Source organism: Mobula hypostoma, chromosome 10 (assembly GCF_963921235.1).
Source record: "Mobula hypostoma chromosome 10, sMobHyp1.1, whole genome shotgun sequence".
NCBI lineage: Eukaryota > Metazoa > Chordata > Chondrichthyes > Myliobatiformes > Myliobatidae > Mobula > Mobula hypostoma.
The window spans coordinates 43005336-43024064 of record NC_086106.1 but is presented as its reverse complement, the minus strand read 5'-3'; the positions used below and the strand labels follow the sequence as shown (position 1 = coordinate 43024064).

The window sequence follows — 18729 nt, the reverse complement described above, 5'->3', positions numbered from 1 at the left end:
AACCTGTAGTGAAAACACGTTTCCCCCCTCTCGCCCCCTCCCTACCCACAGGAGCAGCTGCGCTACCTGTGGACACAGGGCACGGATTTGAGGTGAGGGGGGAAAGACTTAAAGTAGGTAGGCAAATTGTGCAGGTGGATGTTCAGTGGCACAAGCTGCCCGAGGAAGAGGGAACACCACCAGCACGGGCTTCAAGGATCTGGGCAAACGCCAGTAAGTGGTACAGGCCGGGTCTGAGGGCAGGGAGGCTTGTTTCATTCATTTACAGACTCTCTAAATGTTAATTTATAGAAATTATATTAACAATCACTAATTCATAGAGACCATGATTCTGTAAAAAAACAACACAAGTTTCTGTCAGTCTATCCCCCACATTAGATGCCTCAGTCCTGTTTCCGCTCTTCCCCACCCACCCCACTGCAGGGAGAACAGGCCCAGACTCTAGTATTTCACTTGAAGAAAACATCCCCTGGGGTGGGGTGGATTATGTCCCTTTGTGTGAGACCAGGTGGGACCGGACCACAGTGGTGGGAGAGCCATTCTGCACTTACCTGGTTCTACCTCTCCCCACTGTGTAGTGATCTGGTCTGTTGGAACAGTTTGCAGGACAAACTTTTCACTGAATCTCGGTACATGTCACACTACTAATACCTGTCTCCCCCCTCACCTGTCACCTCCCAGTTTCTCACATACTTTTCTCGATGCTCCCCACCTGCCAACTCGTACCCCTCCCCTCTACCCTTTCTATTTTGGCTTCTGCCCCACCCCCGTCTTTCCAGTCCTGATGAAGGATCTTGTCCCAAAACGCCCACTTTCCTCTCCGGATCCTGCCAGCTCTCTGTGTGGGTGTTGCTCCAGCTTTCCCACCCTCCCCTGTCTCGTATTGGCTGAGCAACCCCCCTCTCCACCCCACCAACCTCCCAGCCAAGCAATAACCTCCCTCCTCCTCTCTCCTCCCGGCAGAGCCCGCCGTGCCCTGACCGAGGCCCTGCTGGCAGAGCGGGAGTACGTCGGCTCACTGGAGCTGGTCCTGGAGAGTTACCGGCCGGAGCTGGACCGGCCGGATGCCCCGCCCGACCTGCGGGGCAAGGCAGGGCTGCTGTTTGGCAACCTGGAGAAGCTGCTGGCTTTCCACAGGGAGCGCCTGCTGCCCGAGATGGAGGGGTGCGCCGCCTGCCCACTCCGCCTCGGGGATGCTTTCCTCCGCCACGTACGTACGCTGCCCCTCGGGGAGGGGCTGGGGGGGGTGATGAGCTGCTTGGTGAGGGGGGTGCGAAAGAAGGGGGGTTCACTGTGATCTGGGTCTGCTGCCGGTAATTTCAGATTCTTTTTTGGAGGAAGACCCCATCCCTTGCCGGTGTCCCACTGGGCACTAATCCCTGTGGCAGCCACAGTGATAACTACTGTCCCAGTTCAAAAACAATAAGTGAAAAATATATAATTCTGAGAGGGTAGACAGGGAGAATCTTACCCCTCAGGTTAGAAATGTCAAGCACTAGAGGCCTTGCATTTAACGTGAGAGGGGGAAAGTATAATGCAGGTGAGCGAGGTGAGTGTTTTTTCTGGAGCATCAGAAGCTGAGGGGAGACTTAACCGAGGTTTATAAAATTATGAGCGGAGCAGAGAGGGTAGAGAGAATCTTTTCTCCGGGGGAGAAGTGTCAAGTACAAGAGGAAATGCATTTAAGGCGAGAGGGAAAGGTTGAATGGAGATGTGTGGGGGAACCTGCCGGGGAGCGTGGGGCAGTCGGGGTACGATGGGGGCGTGTAGGATTGCGGTGCACGACGGCCTCCTGTTAAAGTAGCTCTGAGCAGTGCTGTTGTTCCCAGGGACTGGCTTCAAGGCTGCCTACTCACGATAGGGGCAGGGAAGGGAAGTTCGCTGGGTTGTTTCTCTGGAGGGAGGAGGGAGGGGAACTGGTGGGGAAGGCTGAAGCTTCTGCACGTTGGGGACCGCTTCAGAGGAGGCTCTGTGGGTCGAGTTCCGGTGGGAGGGGGCGCTGGGGAAAGGGACGTGTTGTGTGGTTGAATGGGGTGGGCCCCATTGTCGCGGGGAAGTTCCGTGAAAACGGAGAAAGTTCCACATGCTGATTCCGGGGTGTAGGGAAAGCGTTCTTTTACCAGGAAGGGTTGGACAGGTTGGGCCTTTACTCTTTGGGGTTTAGGGGAACAAGAGGTGGTAATTGGAAGGTGTGGGATCGTGATGGTGGGGGGGGGATGCTGAGAGGGGTGCTTCTAGATTTCAGAGCCTATGGGAGCTTGGTCCCAGGGTGAGGGGCTGTCTAGTTAAGATGGGGATAAGAATTACCTCTGTGGGAGGGGAAGTGAATTTTGGGAGTTCTCTCCTCCACTGAAGGCCAAACCACTGCACTGAAACTTCACTCTCGGGCGGTGGCCCTGGTTCTGTTGTCCCTGCTCATGATGTGACCCCATTCTTCTCCACCCTGCAGAAGGAGCAGTTCGTGCTGTATGCCCTGTACATGAAGAACAAGCCCCAGTCGGATGCCCTCCTCACCAGCCACGGCAACGCATTCTTCAAGGTAACAAAACTCCACCTCGATTCGTTCCTTCTGCATGGGTGAACAGCCACACTCCTGATTTCTCTCCACGTTGGCTTTGGGTGGGGAGTGGTGGAAGGGGGGGAAGGGATTTAACAGGTTGTGGACATTGTCAAAAAGCTGAGAGACTGGGTGACTTCACATGTCGGAAGTCTCTTTTCTCCTTGCAGAGGTTGAATGTGAAGGTGAAGCTAGGGGTTAGAGAGGCACGACATGCCCTGACTTCTATCTCTGGAGTATTTGAGTCTGGTGGGGGAAGATGTCTTGCTACATGTGTACGGGGCCTCGGTGAAGCTGCACCTCGAGTTCCGAGTACAATTCCATCTCGACCTGAGGAAGATTGAGGTCGTCATGGAGGAAACTCAGCGAAGATTTGCTGGAGTAGTCCCAGGGATGATGGAAAGGAAGGAGGGTGGGCAAAGCAGGAATTAGGAAGGGAAGGAGTACAAGCTGGCAGATGATAGGTGAGGGGGAAGGTGGGTAGGTGGGGGAGGAGGGAGGAAGTAAGAAGCTGGAAGGTGATAGGTGGAAGAGGCTGAAGAAGAAGGAATCTGATTGGAGAGGACAGTGGCCCATGGCAAAAAAAAAGGAAAGGAGAGGGGCCCCGGGGGGGGGGGGGTGATGGGTAGGTGAAGAGAAGAGGTGAGAGGGGGACCAAAATGGAGCAAGGATGAAGAGGGGTTGGGGGGGAAGAGAAGTTACATCAGCACTCCCGAGAGGGAACTGGTTACCAGAAGTTGGAGAAATTGAAGTTCGTGCCATCGGGTTGGAGTCTACCCAGGCAGAATATGAGATATTGCTCCTCCAACCATAGTTTGCCTTCGTTGTGGCAAAGGAGGTGGCAGCGGACACGTTGATGTGGGGATGGGAGGTCGATCTGAGGTCCCTGTGGCGTGTACGCGAGTGGGGAAGCTCTCCCCTCGGCAGTAGACACAGGTCTCGGTTGAGAGCCAGACGGTCTAGAGGGGATCAGTGGACAAACCTTTCCCACTGCGGGGGTGTTGGAATGTGGATCACACTGCCCAAGGGCTGCCAGGGGCAGAGACCCCCACCCTTCCAGCACTGAGGCAGCTTTCAGATGACCACGTGAAGCACAGTGGCAAAGTGACAGACCCACAGCTGGCCACTGTGGTGAGTAAGGTTGGGTACTCAGTAGCTGGTGGGCATAGGGGTCTATTGTGACATATAGAGGGGTAGTTAGAGGTCCTTTCCTTGAGAGAGAATAATATAAAATAAGTTAACAGGTTTACTGCGGAGATGGAAGAAAATGTGCATAACTACTTGCGTGTATTTACATCGTGAACAGCATTGTAAACAGAGATGTCTACAGTCCAACCAGAATAGTTGGTCAGGTTAACTACCAGGGGGAAGAAACTTGTAAGGTGGGGTGAAAGTCTGTGTCATAATAGCCCGGTAGAGCTTTCCAGAAGGGAGATTTTGTAAAAGGAAGGTTGGAGGGTGAGGAGTTAGTTGCAACATAAACAAGAGGGTGTAAGTTTAAGGAGAGAGGGAGGAGTTTTGAAGGGGATCTGAGAGATGCTTTTCACAATGAGAGGGGTTGATAGCTGAGGAGGTGGTGCTGTCAAACACAATCACTATATTCAACAGGCTTTTAATCAGGGATTTTAAACTCCGTTTCCACTCCCACCCCACCCCCGGCCTCAGCAAAGCAATCAACGTAGTTAACAACCGCCTCCCAACCCAGACGTTCTCCCTTCTCCCCTCTCCAATCGGGCAGAAGGTACAAAAGCCTAAAAGCACGTAACATGTCCTGAAGAAGGGTCTCAGCCCGAAATGTCGACTGTTTATTCATTTAGATTAGATTAGATTATGAGGACACTCAGTCCTTGTTTATTGTCATTTAGAAATGCATGCATTAAGAAATGATACAATGTTCCTCCAGTGTGATATCACAAAAAAAAGGACAAACCAAAGACTAACAGTGACAAGACCACATAATTATAACATATAGTTACAGCAGTGCAAAGCAATACCACAATTTGATAAAGAGCAGACCATGGGCACAGTTAAAAAAAAAAGTCTCAAGTCCTGATCGACTCCGATAGTCCCCGATAGCAGGCAGCAAAAAGGGGGAAACTCTCTCTGCCATAAACTTCCAGGCCCCAACAACTGTCGATGCATTGGAAGCACCCGACTACAGCTGACTCTGAGTCCGTCCGAAAACTTGGAGCCTCTGACACCGAGCACCATCTCTGCCGAGCGCTTCGACCCCGTCCCGACCGCCAAGCAACGAGCAAAGCCGAGGATTCGGGGCTTTCCCCTCCAGAGATTCCCGATCACACAGTGGCAGCGGAAAGGGCATTTCAGAAGTTTCTCCAGATGTTCCTCCATTCTCTCATGTTTGTCTCCATCAAATCAGGATCATGCACGGCACCCTACTTGACAAATAACAGATATTCATCACCGGAGTGGCCGCTGTGCGCTGTGTCACACTGCCATCTTCTCCTTTTCCGTAGATGCTGCCTGACCTGCCAAGCTCCTCCAGTGTTTTGTGTGTGTGTTGCCCTGGATTTCAAGCATCTGCAGAACCGCTGGCGTTTTTGATTTGCAGATCCTACCCCACTGTTACCAGACTATTGATCGCTCCTCTGGTACATAAGGTGGACCGTGGGCCTGACAATTAACTTGGCTCTCGCACCTTGCTCTCCGTCGCACTTCACTTTCTCCGGAACTGCAGCATTCTGTTTTCCTGCTAATACCTCAGGGTGGAATGGTCTGTCTGCACGGCATAGGAGATGCACTCTGTTATCGGTGTTCCCCTCGTTGCTGTCCTCCCTTTTCGCTCCGTGTTTGCTGTTTCCATAGCCTTGGACTGTTTATTTAATGAGGCCGCGTTGCTAGCTCGACACTCAACCCAGCTCAGATGGAAAGCGTGGAGCCGGCCGGATTTGAACTTGGGACCATTCGCCTTGAAGTCCGGTACTGATCCCTCTGCACTGCCGGCCGGCAATGGTCTTCCCTTGTACTACCGTAAAGAGATGATTGGTATGGAGACACTGAAATTTCTCACTGTACATGGGACCAGAACCAACCAGGTCACCAGTTACCCACAGACCAGGTCCAAATGCACCCAAACGGCCAACCAGTTCACCAATTACCCACAGCCCAGGTCCAAATAGACCCAAACGGCCAGCCAGTTCACCAATTACCCACAGACCAGGTCCAAATGCACCCAAACGGCCAACCAGTTCACCAATTACCCACAGACCAGGTCCAAATAGACCCAAACGGCCAGCCAGTTCACCAATTACCCACAGACCAGGTCCAAATGCACCCAAACGGCCAACCAGTTCACCAATTACCCACAGACCAGGTCCAAATAGACCCAAACGGCCAGCCAGTTCACCAATTACCCACAGCCCAGGTCCAAATAGACCCAAACGGCCAGCCAGTTCACCAATTACCCACAGCCCAGGTCCAAATAGACCCAAACGGCCAACCAGTTCACCAATTACCCACAGACCAGGTCCAAATGCACCCAAACGGCCAGCCAGTTCACCAATTACCCACAGACCCAGTCCAAATGCACCCAAACGGCCAGCCAGTTCACCAATTACCCACAGACCCAGTCCAAATGCACCCAAACGGCTCGGGTACACACAGGAGGAAAGCTCAGGTTGGAAGTGTCGGGCTGAACACCCTGTTTCTGTGACTTGGAAATGGAGCTGGAGAAGGCCACTCTGCCCCTCTATCTTGAGCTGAACGACAAAAGTGAATGGGATGGAGTAGGCCTCGCCCTCACCTTTATTTAACTTCTCTTTTTGTACGACTGATTAAAATATTTAATGAATATATATATATACGTACGGTAATGCAGAGTTTTTCTCCCTCTATAACTATATATTTAATTGTCCTGCTGCTGCAAACACTGCTGGTTTCAGGACGTGTGCCGGTGATATGAAAGGTGATTGCTGATTCTGACTCCCTGCCCCCTCTCACCCCAGAGGAGGCAGCTGCTGCTACGGGACAGGACGGAACTGGCCGGCCACCTGCTGAAGCCCGTCCAGCGCCTGGTCAGCTACGGCCTGCTGCTCAGGGAGCTGCTGGCGGAGTGCGGCGAGGACGCGGGGCGGGACAGGCTCAGGCTGCAGGCCGCCATCGACATGGTTGACTTCCAGCTGCGCCATGGCAACGACCTCCTCGCCATGGACGCCATCCGGGGCTCTGACGTGAGTCGTGGGTCAGTGCGGGGTGGGGGATATGGAGTGCAGAGGGGAAGGAGTGTGCTACACATCCCCCTGAGAGAGAAAGACTGAGAGACTCCAGTCAGTGCACAGATATCCCGAGGGAGGGGGTCTGAGGGACACCGGTCAGTGTACAGATATCTCCCTGAGGGACACTGGTCAGTGTACAGATATCCCCCTGAGGGAGAGGGACTGAGGGTCACTGGTCAGTGTACAGATATCCCCCCGGGGGAGAGGGACTGAGGGACACCGGTCAGTGTACAGATATCCCCCTGAGGGAGAGGGACTGAGGGTCACCGGTCAGTGTACAGATATCCCCCCGGGGGAGAGGAACTGAGGGACACCGGTCAGTGTACAGATATCCCCATGGGGGAGAGGGACTGAGGGACACCGATCAGTGTACAGATATCCCCCTGAGGGAGAGGGACTGAGGGACACTGGTCAGTGTATAGATATTCCCCCTGAGGGAGAGGGACTGAGGGACACTGGTCAGTGTACGGATATCCCCCCTGAGGGAGAGGGACTGAGGGACACCGGTCAGTGTACAGATATCCCCCTGGGGGAGAGGGACTGAGGGACACCGGTCAGTGTACCGATATCCCCCCGGGGGAAAGGGACTGAGGGACACCGGTCAGTGTACAGATAACCCCTGGGGGAGAGGGACTGAGGGACACTGGTCAGTGTATAGATATCCCCCTGAGGGAGAGGGACTGAGGGACACCGGTCAGTGTACGGATATCCACCCTGAGGGAGAGGGACTGAGGGACACCGGTCAGTGTATAGATATCCCCCTGGGGGAGAGGGGCTGAGGGACACTGGTCAGTGTTTAGATATCCCCCTGAGGGAGAGGGACTGAGGGACACTTGTCAGTGTACAGATATCCCCCTGAGGGAGAGGGACTGAGGGATACCAGTAATTGTACAGATATCCCCCCGGGGGAGAGGTACTGAGGGACACCGGTCAGTGTACAGATATCCCCCTGGGGGAGAGGGACTGAGGGACACCGGTCAGTGTACCGATATCCCCCCGGGGGAAAGGGACTGAGGGACACCGGTCAGTGTACAGATAACCCCTGGGGGAGAGGGACTGAGGGACACTCGTCAGTGTATAGATATCCCCCTGAGGGAGAGGGACTGAGGGACACCGGTCAGTGTACGGATATCCACCCTGAGGGAGAGGGACTGAGGGACACCGGTCAGTGTATAGATATCCCCCTGGGGGAGAGGGGCTGAGGGACACTGGTCAGTGTACAGATATCCCCCTGAGGGAGAGGGACTGAGGGACACTGGTCAGTGTACAGATATCCCCCTGAGGGAGAAGGACTGAGGGGCACTGGTCAGTGTATAGATATCCCCCTGAGGGAGAGGGACTGAGGGACACCAGTCAGTGTACAGATATCCCCTGAGGGAGAGGGACTGAGGGACACTGGTCAGTGTACAGATATCCCCCTGAGGGAGAGGGACTGAGGGACACTGGTCAGTGTACAGATATCCCCCTGAGGGAGAGGGACTGAGGGACACTGGTCAGTGTACAGATATCCCCCTGAGGGAGAGGGACTGAGGGACACTGGTCAGTGTGTGATGCTGACACCTCTCTCCCTGTGGGTCTGTGGGTGTGATGCCTCTCTCCCTGTGGGTGTGTGAGTGTGACAGTTCCTGTCTCCCTGTCGGTGTAGGTGAATCTGAAGGAACAGGGGGGGCTTCTCCGTCGGGATCATTTCTCCGTTTGCTGCGGCCGGCGCAAATCTCTGCGCCACGTCTTCCTCTTCGAGGAGCTGGTTGTCTTCACCAAGTGGAAACGGGCGGAGGACGGCTCCGAGTCCTACGTCTACAAATCATCTCTGAAGGTGAGTCTGCCCGCCTGCTCACAGATCTCCGAAACCCCTCATTCTTCCACACGGGGTATGTGTGTGTCAGATGGTGGGGCCGGGAGGTGAGGGATGGGGAAGGAGGGTGGAGTTCACTCACTGGTCCTGCTGCCTGAGCCCCAGTCCCCTGTGACCTGTGCTTCCGTGCTCAGTACCTCCGCATCACCCCACCCCACCCCACCCCTCACCACCCCACCCCTCACCGGAGCTTTGCACAGATTCTCTGTCTGTCTGTCTGTCTGCCTCTGCTTTCCTTCCCTCTCCATTTGTCTGCCAGTTAGCATGTCTTCCGTAACCTCCGCCCCACCATTCTCCCCCTCTCCTTCTACCCCTACTCCCTTCCCCTCCTTCATCCCTCAATCTCTCTCTCCTCATACCCTGCCCTTTGTCTCCCCACCTCTCCTCACCCCCTCAACTCCTCACAACTCGCCTCACTCCTTCACTCACCCTACTCCCCTGCTGTATGGCCTTCTCTCCTCTCCCTTCTGTTCACAGCTCCACCGTCTATTCCCCCTACCCTCAACACTCTACGCCCTGCCTACTTCCCTCGACCCCCGACGCCCTGCCTACTCCCCTCGACCCCCGACGCCCTGCCTACTCCCCTCGACCCCCGACGCCCTGCCTACTCCCCTCGACCCCCGACGCCCTGCCTACTCCCCTCGACCCCCGACGCCCTGCCTACTCCCCTCGACCCCCTCCGCCCTGCATACTCCCCTCAACCCCCTCCGCCCTGCCTACTACCCTGCTTACACCGTTCCCCTGTCTATCCCTGTTTACCACCCCATCTATCGCCACAGGCTCTACCTTACCCCTGTCTACAATCCCACCCTCTCTTTCACACTCTCTCTATCTCAACTCCCCCCACCCCGGCTACATGTCGGACTGTGTACTTGTCTCTCTCACTCTTTCTCAGTATGTCTCACCTTCTCTCACTCAACAATTCCGTCTCCCTCGCCATATCCCTGCCTCCCTTTTTCATACTCTTCTCCCCCCCTCTTTCGAACGTTATTCCCCGCGGATTTCCCGACGCGGAATCACATTGTTCCCGCACTGGAAAACCACGGGAGCTCCTTCCCCACCCGACCAGGACAACTGGAGAAGAATTCTCATCGCCACCTCCTTGAGTGGTGGGTGACAAATAACACCTCCCACCCACCCTGACCATGAATAATTTAACAAAAAAACTCCTGGCTGAAGTGTGTGTAAATAGGAAACACTGAATATGAAAACCTAGCAGCAGGAAAGAGAAAGGATGGTGGGGAGAGGGTACACGGTGGGGTAAGGAAATGGTAGTTGGGAAGGGGGGTCACTGGGGAAAGGGAGAGGCAGTGGGGAGGGGGTTCACAGTGGGTGGGAAAGGGGCCGTGGGGAGGGGGTACATGGTGGGGGTAAGGAAAGGGTGACAGTATGTAACCCAGCCTGTCTGTGCCGAGCAAATTGTCCACCTGAATCTATCCCATTTGCTTGCTTGGCAATATCCCACAAAACTTTTCCTCGCCGTGGGCATTGTTATCGTTACTGTTTCTACCACCTCCTCTGGCTGCTCATTCTACACACCCACCAGCCTGTGTGTGGGGGGAAAACCGGCCACTCAGCTCCCTTTTGCAATGAGCAGAAGGCAGTACAGCACATGAACAGGCCCTTCAGCCCATTGAGTTTGTAATATCCCTGACGACATCTAATCCCTCCTGGTTCTGGTCTTTATTTCCCCCTTACGCATCCATGTGTTCTTAAACATCTCTATCATATCTGCCTCCACTTAAGACCTTGGACTGCAGGATGGTGCTGGTGATACATAGTGATGTTTTGCTGGAAGCTAACACAACTTCTAGCTATTCTACTAAATATACTTCACCTGGACTACGATCACTGCGATATGGTCATGTTGAACAGCAGGGCTTGATTTCGCTGCCGAGTCTTTGTGTCCTCATGAGGCCAGCAGACAGATTGGTAGGAGGCACGTTGGGGGTGGGGGGGCCGCAGTGGGGAACGAGGCCCTTCATCCCATCGAGTGCATACTGGCCACCAGCCACTCACTTTGCACCGATCCTTGTTCCACTACTCCCACGTTCCCATTAACTCCCTCCGCAGTCCACGTGCAGACACGGACATACCAGCCGAGGTGAGAATCGAACCTGTGCCTCTAACGCTGTGAGGGCAGCAGCTCCAACCGCTAGGCCACCGAGCTGCACTTTCATCAGGAAGGTCAGAGGTGAAACATGTCACCAGAGCCATCGGAATTCAGGAAAGGACTGGAGAGAACAGAAGAGAAACCTGTCATCGTCTCTCTGGGAGGTGGGGGCGGGTGGAGAGGAGAAAATTTCCCTTTCTGAGACTTGTTTGTGACAGGCAGTCCTGTTCCTTGAAACAAGTTACAGAAGAAGAGACTTTGTTCTTCTAAGAAGGTTGTGAGGGAGCGATTCTCTTCCTTGGCAGACAGAATCCTTATAGTTATGATTTGTCTCCAGCAGATGCAAAGTGGAGAGCTGGACAACGAAAGCTGTGATAGCATAAGTCACAGGAAATGCCAATGCTTGTTTAGGCCCGGTCCCAAACGCAGCACGCCCATTCCCGATAAACGCCTGCACATCAAGGGAATGAGGCAGTGAAAACGCCCAGCAACAACAGTAAAAAATCTAAACAGTCAGACAAAGCCTGAGGGTTCCTCAAGACCATTAACACATTCTCTGGCTCTGTCACTGACTGTATCCCAACCACATCGGATCAACATTTAACCCACTACGTTTCCATCCTTGTTCTGTGAATAGTAACTGTATCCCCACTGACGATAACCCCGCTCCTTCACACCGTCCCTCAGTGACCCCTCTCCCCCAGCACCCTGTGTCACTGACTGTATCCCCACTGACGATAACCCAGCTCACTCACACTGTCCCTCAGTGACCCCTCTCTCCCAGCACCCTGTGTCACTGACTGTATCCCCACTGACGATAACCCAGCTCCCTCGCACCGTCCCTCAGTGACCCCTCTACCCCAGCACCCTGTGTCACTGACTGTATCCCCACTGACGATAACCCAGCTCCCTCACAGTGTCCCTCGGTAAATCCTTGTATGCAGTTACAGGTGGACAGGTAGCTCTCCTTTGCAATAACTCACAGCGCCGCTGACTGCCCTCTTCTATACTTTTATACTTTATACTTCTTGCCCTCTTCCCTCCCTCGCCCCCTTCTCTCCTGCGCACAGACGGCGGAGATGGGGCTGACCGAGAACATCGGGGACTCTGGGCTGCGTTTCGAGCTGTGGTTCCGGCGCCGAAGGTCGAACGAGGCCCTCGTCTTCCAGGCCGAGTCACCAGCGGTGAAGCAGGCCTGGACACAGGACATCGCCCGCATCTTGTGGCGCCAGGCGTCCCGGAACAAAGGTGAGCTCCGGAGGGCTGAGGGCGTGGTGGGGAGGGAGGCTAGGTGGGTGACAGTACAGAACGCCCCCACCCCATCCAAACCAATTGCAGGTTACCTGGCCCCAGGACTGGAGGGGAATGGATCCAGAGATCAAACATGCCAGGGCCTGGAGAGAGTAGAGAGTGCAGGGGAGATTCCTCTGGACTTTCCCTGGATTGGAGGGCTTTAGTAATGGGGGGGGGGGAACTGGACCAGCTGGGGCCGTTTTTCCTCAGGGCCCGAGGCTGAGGAGGTCTGTTAGAGGCAGAAAGGGATGAGGTAGACACTCGGCCTTCCCATGGTCGGGTACCTACAGCCTGAGAGTACAGGAGAAGGACTTTTAAAGGGGATCTGAGGAAAGAGTTCCTTGAGAGTAAAGTTTAAGATATGTAGGGTGCCGAGGGAGGCATTCTGGCACGCTGGCCCCCGTAGGTCAGAGCTTCGAAGTTCCAAGTAAATTTTGTTATCAAAGCACGCACATGTCACCATAGGCAACCCTGGGATTCATTTTCTTGTGGGCATCCTCCATTAGTCTGTAGAGTAGTAACTGCAACGGGATCAACGAAGGATTGTTGCGCAGAAGACAACAAACCGTGCAAATGCAAACATAAATAAGTAACAGTAAATAACGAGAACATTGGATAAAGAGTCCTTAAAGTGAGATCACTGGTCGTGGGAACATCTCAGTGATGGGGCAAGTGAGTGTAGTTACCCCCTTTTGTTCAAGAGCCTGATGGTTGAGGGGCAATAACTCCTCTGAAACCTGGTGGTGCGAGTCCTGAGGATCTTGTACATTCTACCTGATGGCAGCAGTGAGAAGAGAGCATGTCCTGGGTGGTGGGGATCTCTGATGAGGGATGCTGCTTTCCTGAGACAGGTCCCCTACTTGACAGATAAGATGTTCATCACCGGAGAGGCCGCGCGCGCTGCCGTCGCGCCGCCATCTTCTCCCCCCTCCCGGCAGCTACTTTCTGTTGGGATCTCCATTCAGAGGGCGTTGATGTTTCCATACCAGGGCATGACACAGTTATAGAGCGTAGAACTGCCCAGTATATGGGGCCCTTGGGCCCACAATGTTTTACTGACCCCCCATGATCAATCTCTCTCCTTCCTCCCACACAACCTCATTTTATGTTCCATATGCCTACCTAATAGTCTTTTACCCGCCCCCCCGTGTTAAAAACCAATCTCTGACATCTTCCCGAAACTCCCCTGTGCTCCCCTTGAATGGCTGCCGCCGGAAAAAGCCACTGCCTCTCTGCTCTGCCTTTGCACTGGAGATGTGCCGACTAGATCCCACTTCCTAAACCTGGCCTTTCTCTCCCTCCTTCCAGAGCTGCGGCTGCAGGAGATGGTTTCCATGGGGATGGGGAGCAAAGTGTTCCTGGACCTGGCAGCCTCTGACGGTTCCCTTGACCAGAGTGGGCCCAGGAAGGGTAAGAGAATGAGTTCCTGAGCCTCTGTGGGCCGGTCTCCCTCTGACGTCCTGGACAGGAAAGCCATGTCTTGGGACCGGAAGTGGTGGAGATGACAGAACCGAGAAAAGGGACCGGTGTTTTTACAGGAGGCAGGGCGGGAAGAGGCGTCGTCAGGATAACTGTGGGAATCGGTAGGGTCATAAAGGACGGCGGTCTCCGGAGATGGAGACGGAGATTGAGAAAGGGGAGAGAGGTGTCGCAAACGGACCGGGTGAACTTCAGGGCAGGGTGGAAGTTGGAGACAAAGTTGACGAAATTGGGGCGCTCGGCTGGGCGGGAAGCAGCACCAACGCCGCCGTCAATGTAGCGGAGGAGGAGTCGGGAGCGTTATCGGGGGGAGGCTTGGAATGTGGACTGTTCTACACGGCCCACGAAACGGGCAAGTGTAGCTGGGGCCCATGGCGACCCCTCGAGTCTGGAGGAAGTGAGAGGAGCCGCAGGGGGAAAATCATTGTGGGTGGGGACCCAGTCCTGCCGGACGGAGGGGAATGTGATTAAGGTGCAGAGGGGGCAGGGAAGATTGACGAGGACATTACTGAGGCTGGAGAAAAGAAAATGGACAGGTTGGGACTGTTTTCCCTGGTGTGCAGGAGGCTGAGGGGCACTCTTATAAAAAATCTTGAGGGGCAAATCTAAGGTGGATGGTCACAATCGTTTCCCCAGGTCAGGGAGGGCACAGCATTTCCACCCAGAAGGGGAACGATCTGCCAGAGGAGGTAGTAGAGGTGGGGACAATTACAACATTTATAAGAGATTTGGATAGGAAAGGTGTAGAGGGAAATGGGCCAATCATGTGGGACAACCTTGGACAGCATGGATGAGTTGGGCCGAAGGGCCTGTATGACTCTGTGACTCCAGGGAGGATGTTTCCCCCTACAACCTGAGGTTACAGCCTCACAACGCGGTGCTGGTGACAGAGATGAGGAAGGCTGTCGTTTCCCAGGACTGGGGGAATGTCTTTCCAGATCTCTGTGCTAGAACTGGAGCGAGAACTTGGCCCAAACCTGTGCCCCTGACACTCCACAAAATCATGGCTTGGCCCTCAACAACTCCCACCCTATCCCGCACCCCACCTGCCCGTTTGCACCCATATAGCTCTCTGCCCAGAGCATATCCACTGTCTCCACCTGTACGAGTGAGTTTCAAAGACCTTCTGAACCAGAATCTGGTTTATTATCACTGACGTGTGTCGTGAAATTGGCACAGGTTCCGGCCGTGGCTGGACCAGGGAGAGTTATTGGTGATAACCTGTTGATGTAGTCAGGAGTGTGTGCCCTGCCCCCTTCTCGGAGCCAGCCATCAGCTCTCTTGTTTTGCTGGTATTGAGGGAAGTGTTGTTGTCAGGATATTCAGTGGTGTTACTCAGCCTTCCGACTCCTTCCTGTCTGCTGACTGGTTATTATTTGAGATCGGGCCCACTGAGTTCCTCCAGCAGGAAATCCCCCTCGTCCCTCAGGGTCTCACACCTTTCAGTACGGTCAGCTCTTGTTCCCCTAAACTCCTGACAAGTATGGCCCCAGCCTGTCAAACCCTTCCCAATAAGAGAGTTGAGCCCTTTACCAAGTCTGGTCTCAGCTGGAGCAGCAACTGGAACCAGCTGGGTTAGCATTGACCAGTTGGGCCGAATGGGGTGTCTCCATGTTGCACTCACTGTGACTCTGATCAGGGGTGCAAACCCTTCTTCAAATCTGGTCTCACCTGAGCAGCATAGCAGGATGTCCCTGAGCCCCGAACCTCTCTTCCCCCACCCCACCCCCAACTCTGAGCTGCTCCCTCCCTTAACGAGGGGAATGAAGAGAAGTTCCAGTTGGGGGGGGGGAGAGTGGGTGTCACTCGACACAGGAAGGCTCTGCCCCTCCTCCCTCTCCCTCCCCACCGGTTTCTTCCCATGAATGTTTCCCTGTGGGTAGACGGAGAGGAAATGGCGTTCTGTCAGAGGGCCCATTAACCATGGCGTCTAGACTCCAGCCACTTGTCCCGAGGAAATCCAGTGTCACCCTGCCTACCAGCCCCAGTGTCCCTTGTTATTTAAAGGGCTGTCACCCCTCCCCTCTGAGGACAGTGGTAGGCAGGGCCCGCTGTAGGAGTTGGTGAGGCCTCGTCTGGCACAATGTCTCCTTCAGAATCACTGACACACAGCATGTTGTGAAATTTGTCGTTGTAATTACTTACCGTGATACAGGGCCGAAGAGGCCCCTCGGCCCTTTCCCGGCCTTCGAGCCGAGCCGCACTGCCCAGTGATCCCCGATTTCACCCTGGCCTATCATGGGACAATTTACAATGACCGATCGACAATATGTGTTGGGACTGTGGGAGGAAACCAGAGCACCCGGAGGAAACCCACGCGGTCACGGGGAGAACGTACAAACTCCTTATAGATGGCGGGGGGAATACATTCAAAATTATAACAAGTTGCGATAAATATTTTTTTAAAAAGTGGTTGCAAAGAGGGAGGAAACTCGTGAGGTAGATCATGGACCGTTTGGAAATCTGATGGCGGAGGGGGAGAAAATCTCTGAAACACCAAGTGAGTGTCCTCAGGCTCCTCGATGGTGAGAGGTCGCGTCCTGATGGTAAGGGTCCTCGGCGACAGATGTCGCCTCCTGGAGGTGCAGCATTTTGAGGCTGACCTCGGTGGTAGGGAGGGTAGATGGAGCTAGTTGAGTCAACAGCCTTTGCAGCCTCTTGCCATCCTCTGCGTTGGCGTGACCGTACCCGGCGGTGATGCATCTGGTCAGGGTGCTCTCCACAGCACCCCTGTAGAAATTTGCTGGAGCCTTTAGTGAGATACCAAATCCTCTCAAGCTCCTAATGAGTCTAGGTGCCGGCTTTGTAGTTGTATCAGTACCTCGGGCCTGGGACAGATCCTCAGAGATGTTGACGGCCAGAAACTTGAGGCCCCTGAAGGTACTGATTTCAAAGAGGAAGATGAGTTTGTCACACTGAGACGTGCGGTGACTGCGTCGTTTGCAGCAACACCCGCCGAGGGTGTGGTGAGGGCAGCCCGCGGGCACTGGCATCCTTCCAGCGCCAACATAACATTCCCGCAACCTACTAACGCCCGCAGCTTTGCAGCGTGGGAGGGGAGGAAACCAGAGCACCGGGCGGAATCCCGCACGATCGCGGGTTTCCTTATCGAAGGGGTGAACTGGGGGCGGGGCAGAGAAGATTCACTGGCCTCACGGAGGGAGTGAGGGGGGAAGTTCTCCCTGACCCGTACTTGTCAAAGTTTGGGGAAACAAAAGGTGATATTGAAAGCTGAGAGCTCCTGGTTGGGGGGTGAGGGAGGGCTTGATGGGAGGATTTTTCCGCTGATGCAGGAGAGCGCTGACTCAGGATGAGGGGTCATCCGGTTAAGACAGAGATGGGAAGGAATTTCCTCTGCTGGGCGTGGGTGGCATCTCGGGAATTCACTGCCCTTGGCAGATGAGATTTTGAGACCAGATTGAAGATAGAAACACCCAAAGTTATTTACCAGGCTGACAAGGACCAGCTTCTATCCGTTCCTGATATGCCCCACCTCCCACTCCTTCCTCAATCCCTCTGTCTCCATCTCTTTTATAAACCTATCAATTCCCACTGCTATCTTGATGATGCCTCTTCCCACCCCGTCTCCTGTAAAAACGGTATTCCCTTTTCTCAGATCCTTTGTCTCTGCCACGTCTGATCCCAGGATGTGGCTTTTCTTTCCAGGACATCGGAGATGTCTTCCTCCTTCAAAGTATGAGGTTCTTCTTCCTCCACCATCGATGCTGCCCTGGCACACATCTCCTCCACTTCCCAAACATCTGCGCCCACCCCATCTTCCTGCCGCCTTTCAGGGACAGAGTTCCTCTTGTCCTTACCGACCCACCCCATGAGCCTCCACATCCAACACATCTCCCTCAGTGACTTCCATCAGCAAACATATCTTTACCCCCACTGATCTCCCCACTTTCTACAGGGATCACTCCCTCTCTGTTGGAGAGCCCCATCATACACTGGGGGACCGCTTCGTCGAGCACCTCTGCTCCATCCGCCAAAAGTAGAACTTCCCAGTGGCCAAACATTTTAATTCCCATTCCCATTCCCGTTCTGACATGTTGGTCCACGGCCTCCTCTTGTGCCACGACGAGGTCACCCTCAGGATGCAGGAGCAACACCTTCTATTCCGTCCAGGTAGTTTCCAACCTGATGGCATGAACATCGATTTCCCCTCCCTCCTTCTTCTAATCCCTTACCACTTCTCACTTTCCTGCCACCTCCACCGGGTTCCTTCCTCCTTCCCTTTCTCCTCTCCTAGCAGATTCCTCTCCAGTCCTTTACTTTCCAACCCTCCAACTTCACCTATCACCTTCCATCCTCCTCCTCCCCCCCCTCACCTTATTAATCTGGCGTCCTCTCCCTGCCTTTCCAGTCCTGAAGAAAGGTCTCAGCCCAAAACGTTAATTGTTTAGTCATTTCCATAGATGCAGCCTTGACCTGCTGAATTTCCCCAACGTTTTCACAATTCTATCTCCTTTACCACAGCATCAGAGAGGGACAGGAACAGACAAGTCAGGGAAACGTTTAATTGGAGTAAGGGGAAATATGAGGCTATCAGGCAGGAACTTGGAAGCTTAAACTGGAAACAGATGTTCTCAGGGAAACGTACAGAAGAAATGTGGCAAATGTTCAGGGGAATATTTGCGTGGAATTCTGCATAGGTATGTTCCAATGAGACAGAGAAAGGGTGGTAAGGTGCTGTACCATGCTGTACAAAGGATGTTGTAAATCTAGTCAAGAAGAAAAGAAGAGCTTATGAAAGGTTCAAAAAAACTAGGTAATGATAGAGACCTAGAAGATTATCAGGCTAGCAGGAAGGAGCTTAAGAAGGAAATTAGGAGAGCCAGAAGGGGCCATGAGAAGGCCTTGGCAGGCAGGATTAAGGAAAACCCCAAGGCATTCTACTAGTATGTGAAGAGCTAGAGGATAAGATGTGAAAGAATAGGACCTATCAAGTGTGACAGTGGGAAGGTGTATGGAAGCGGAGGAGATAGCAGAGATACTTAATGAGTACTTTACTTCAGTATTCACTACGGTAAAGGATCTTGGCGATTGTAGGGATGACTTTCAGCGGACTGAAAAGCATGAGAATGTAGATATTAAGGAAGAGGATGTGCTGGAGCTTTTGGAAAGCATCAAGTTGGATAAGTCACCGGGACCAGATGGGATGTACCCCAGGCTACTGTGGGAGGTGAGGGAG

The 18729-nt window shown here is 53.9% G+C and overlaps 1 protein-coding gene across 1 annotated transcript in view; it reads left to right on the top strand.

The window, feature by feature from the left end:
• Positions 1–18729, top strand: part of LOC134352528 (uncharacterized) — a 276182-nt gene that overhangs the window by 245135 nt on the left and 12318 nt on the right. Inside the window, exons 14-19 of the mRNA XM_063059793.1 lie at positions 964–1210; positions 2450–2539; positions 6523–6747; positions 8438–8608; positions 11831–12008; positions 13362–13463. Of these exons, the coding sequence (XP_062915863.1) occupies positions 964–1210; positions 2450–2539; positions 6523–6747; positions 8438–8608; positions 11831–12008; positions 13362–13463 (1013 nt within the window). The remainder of the gene's footprint in view (positions 1–963; positions 1211–2449; positions 2540–6522; positions 6748–8437; positions 8609–11830; positions 12009–13361; positions 13464–18729) is intronic.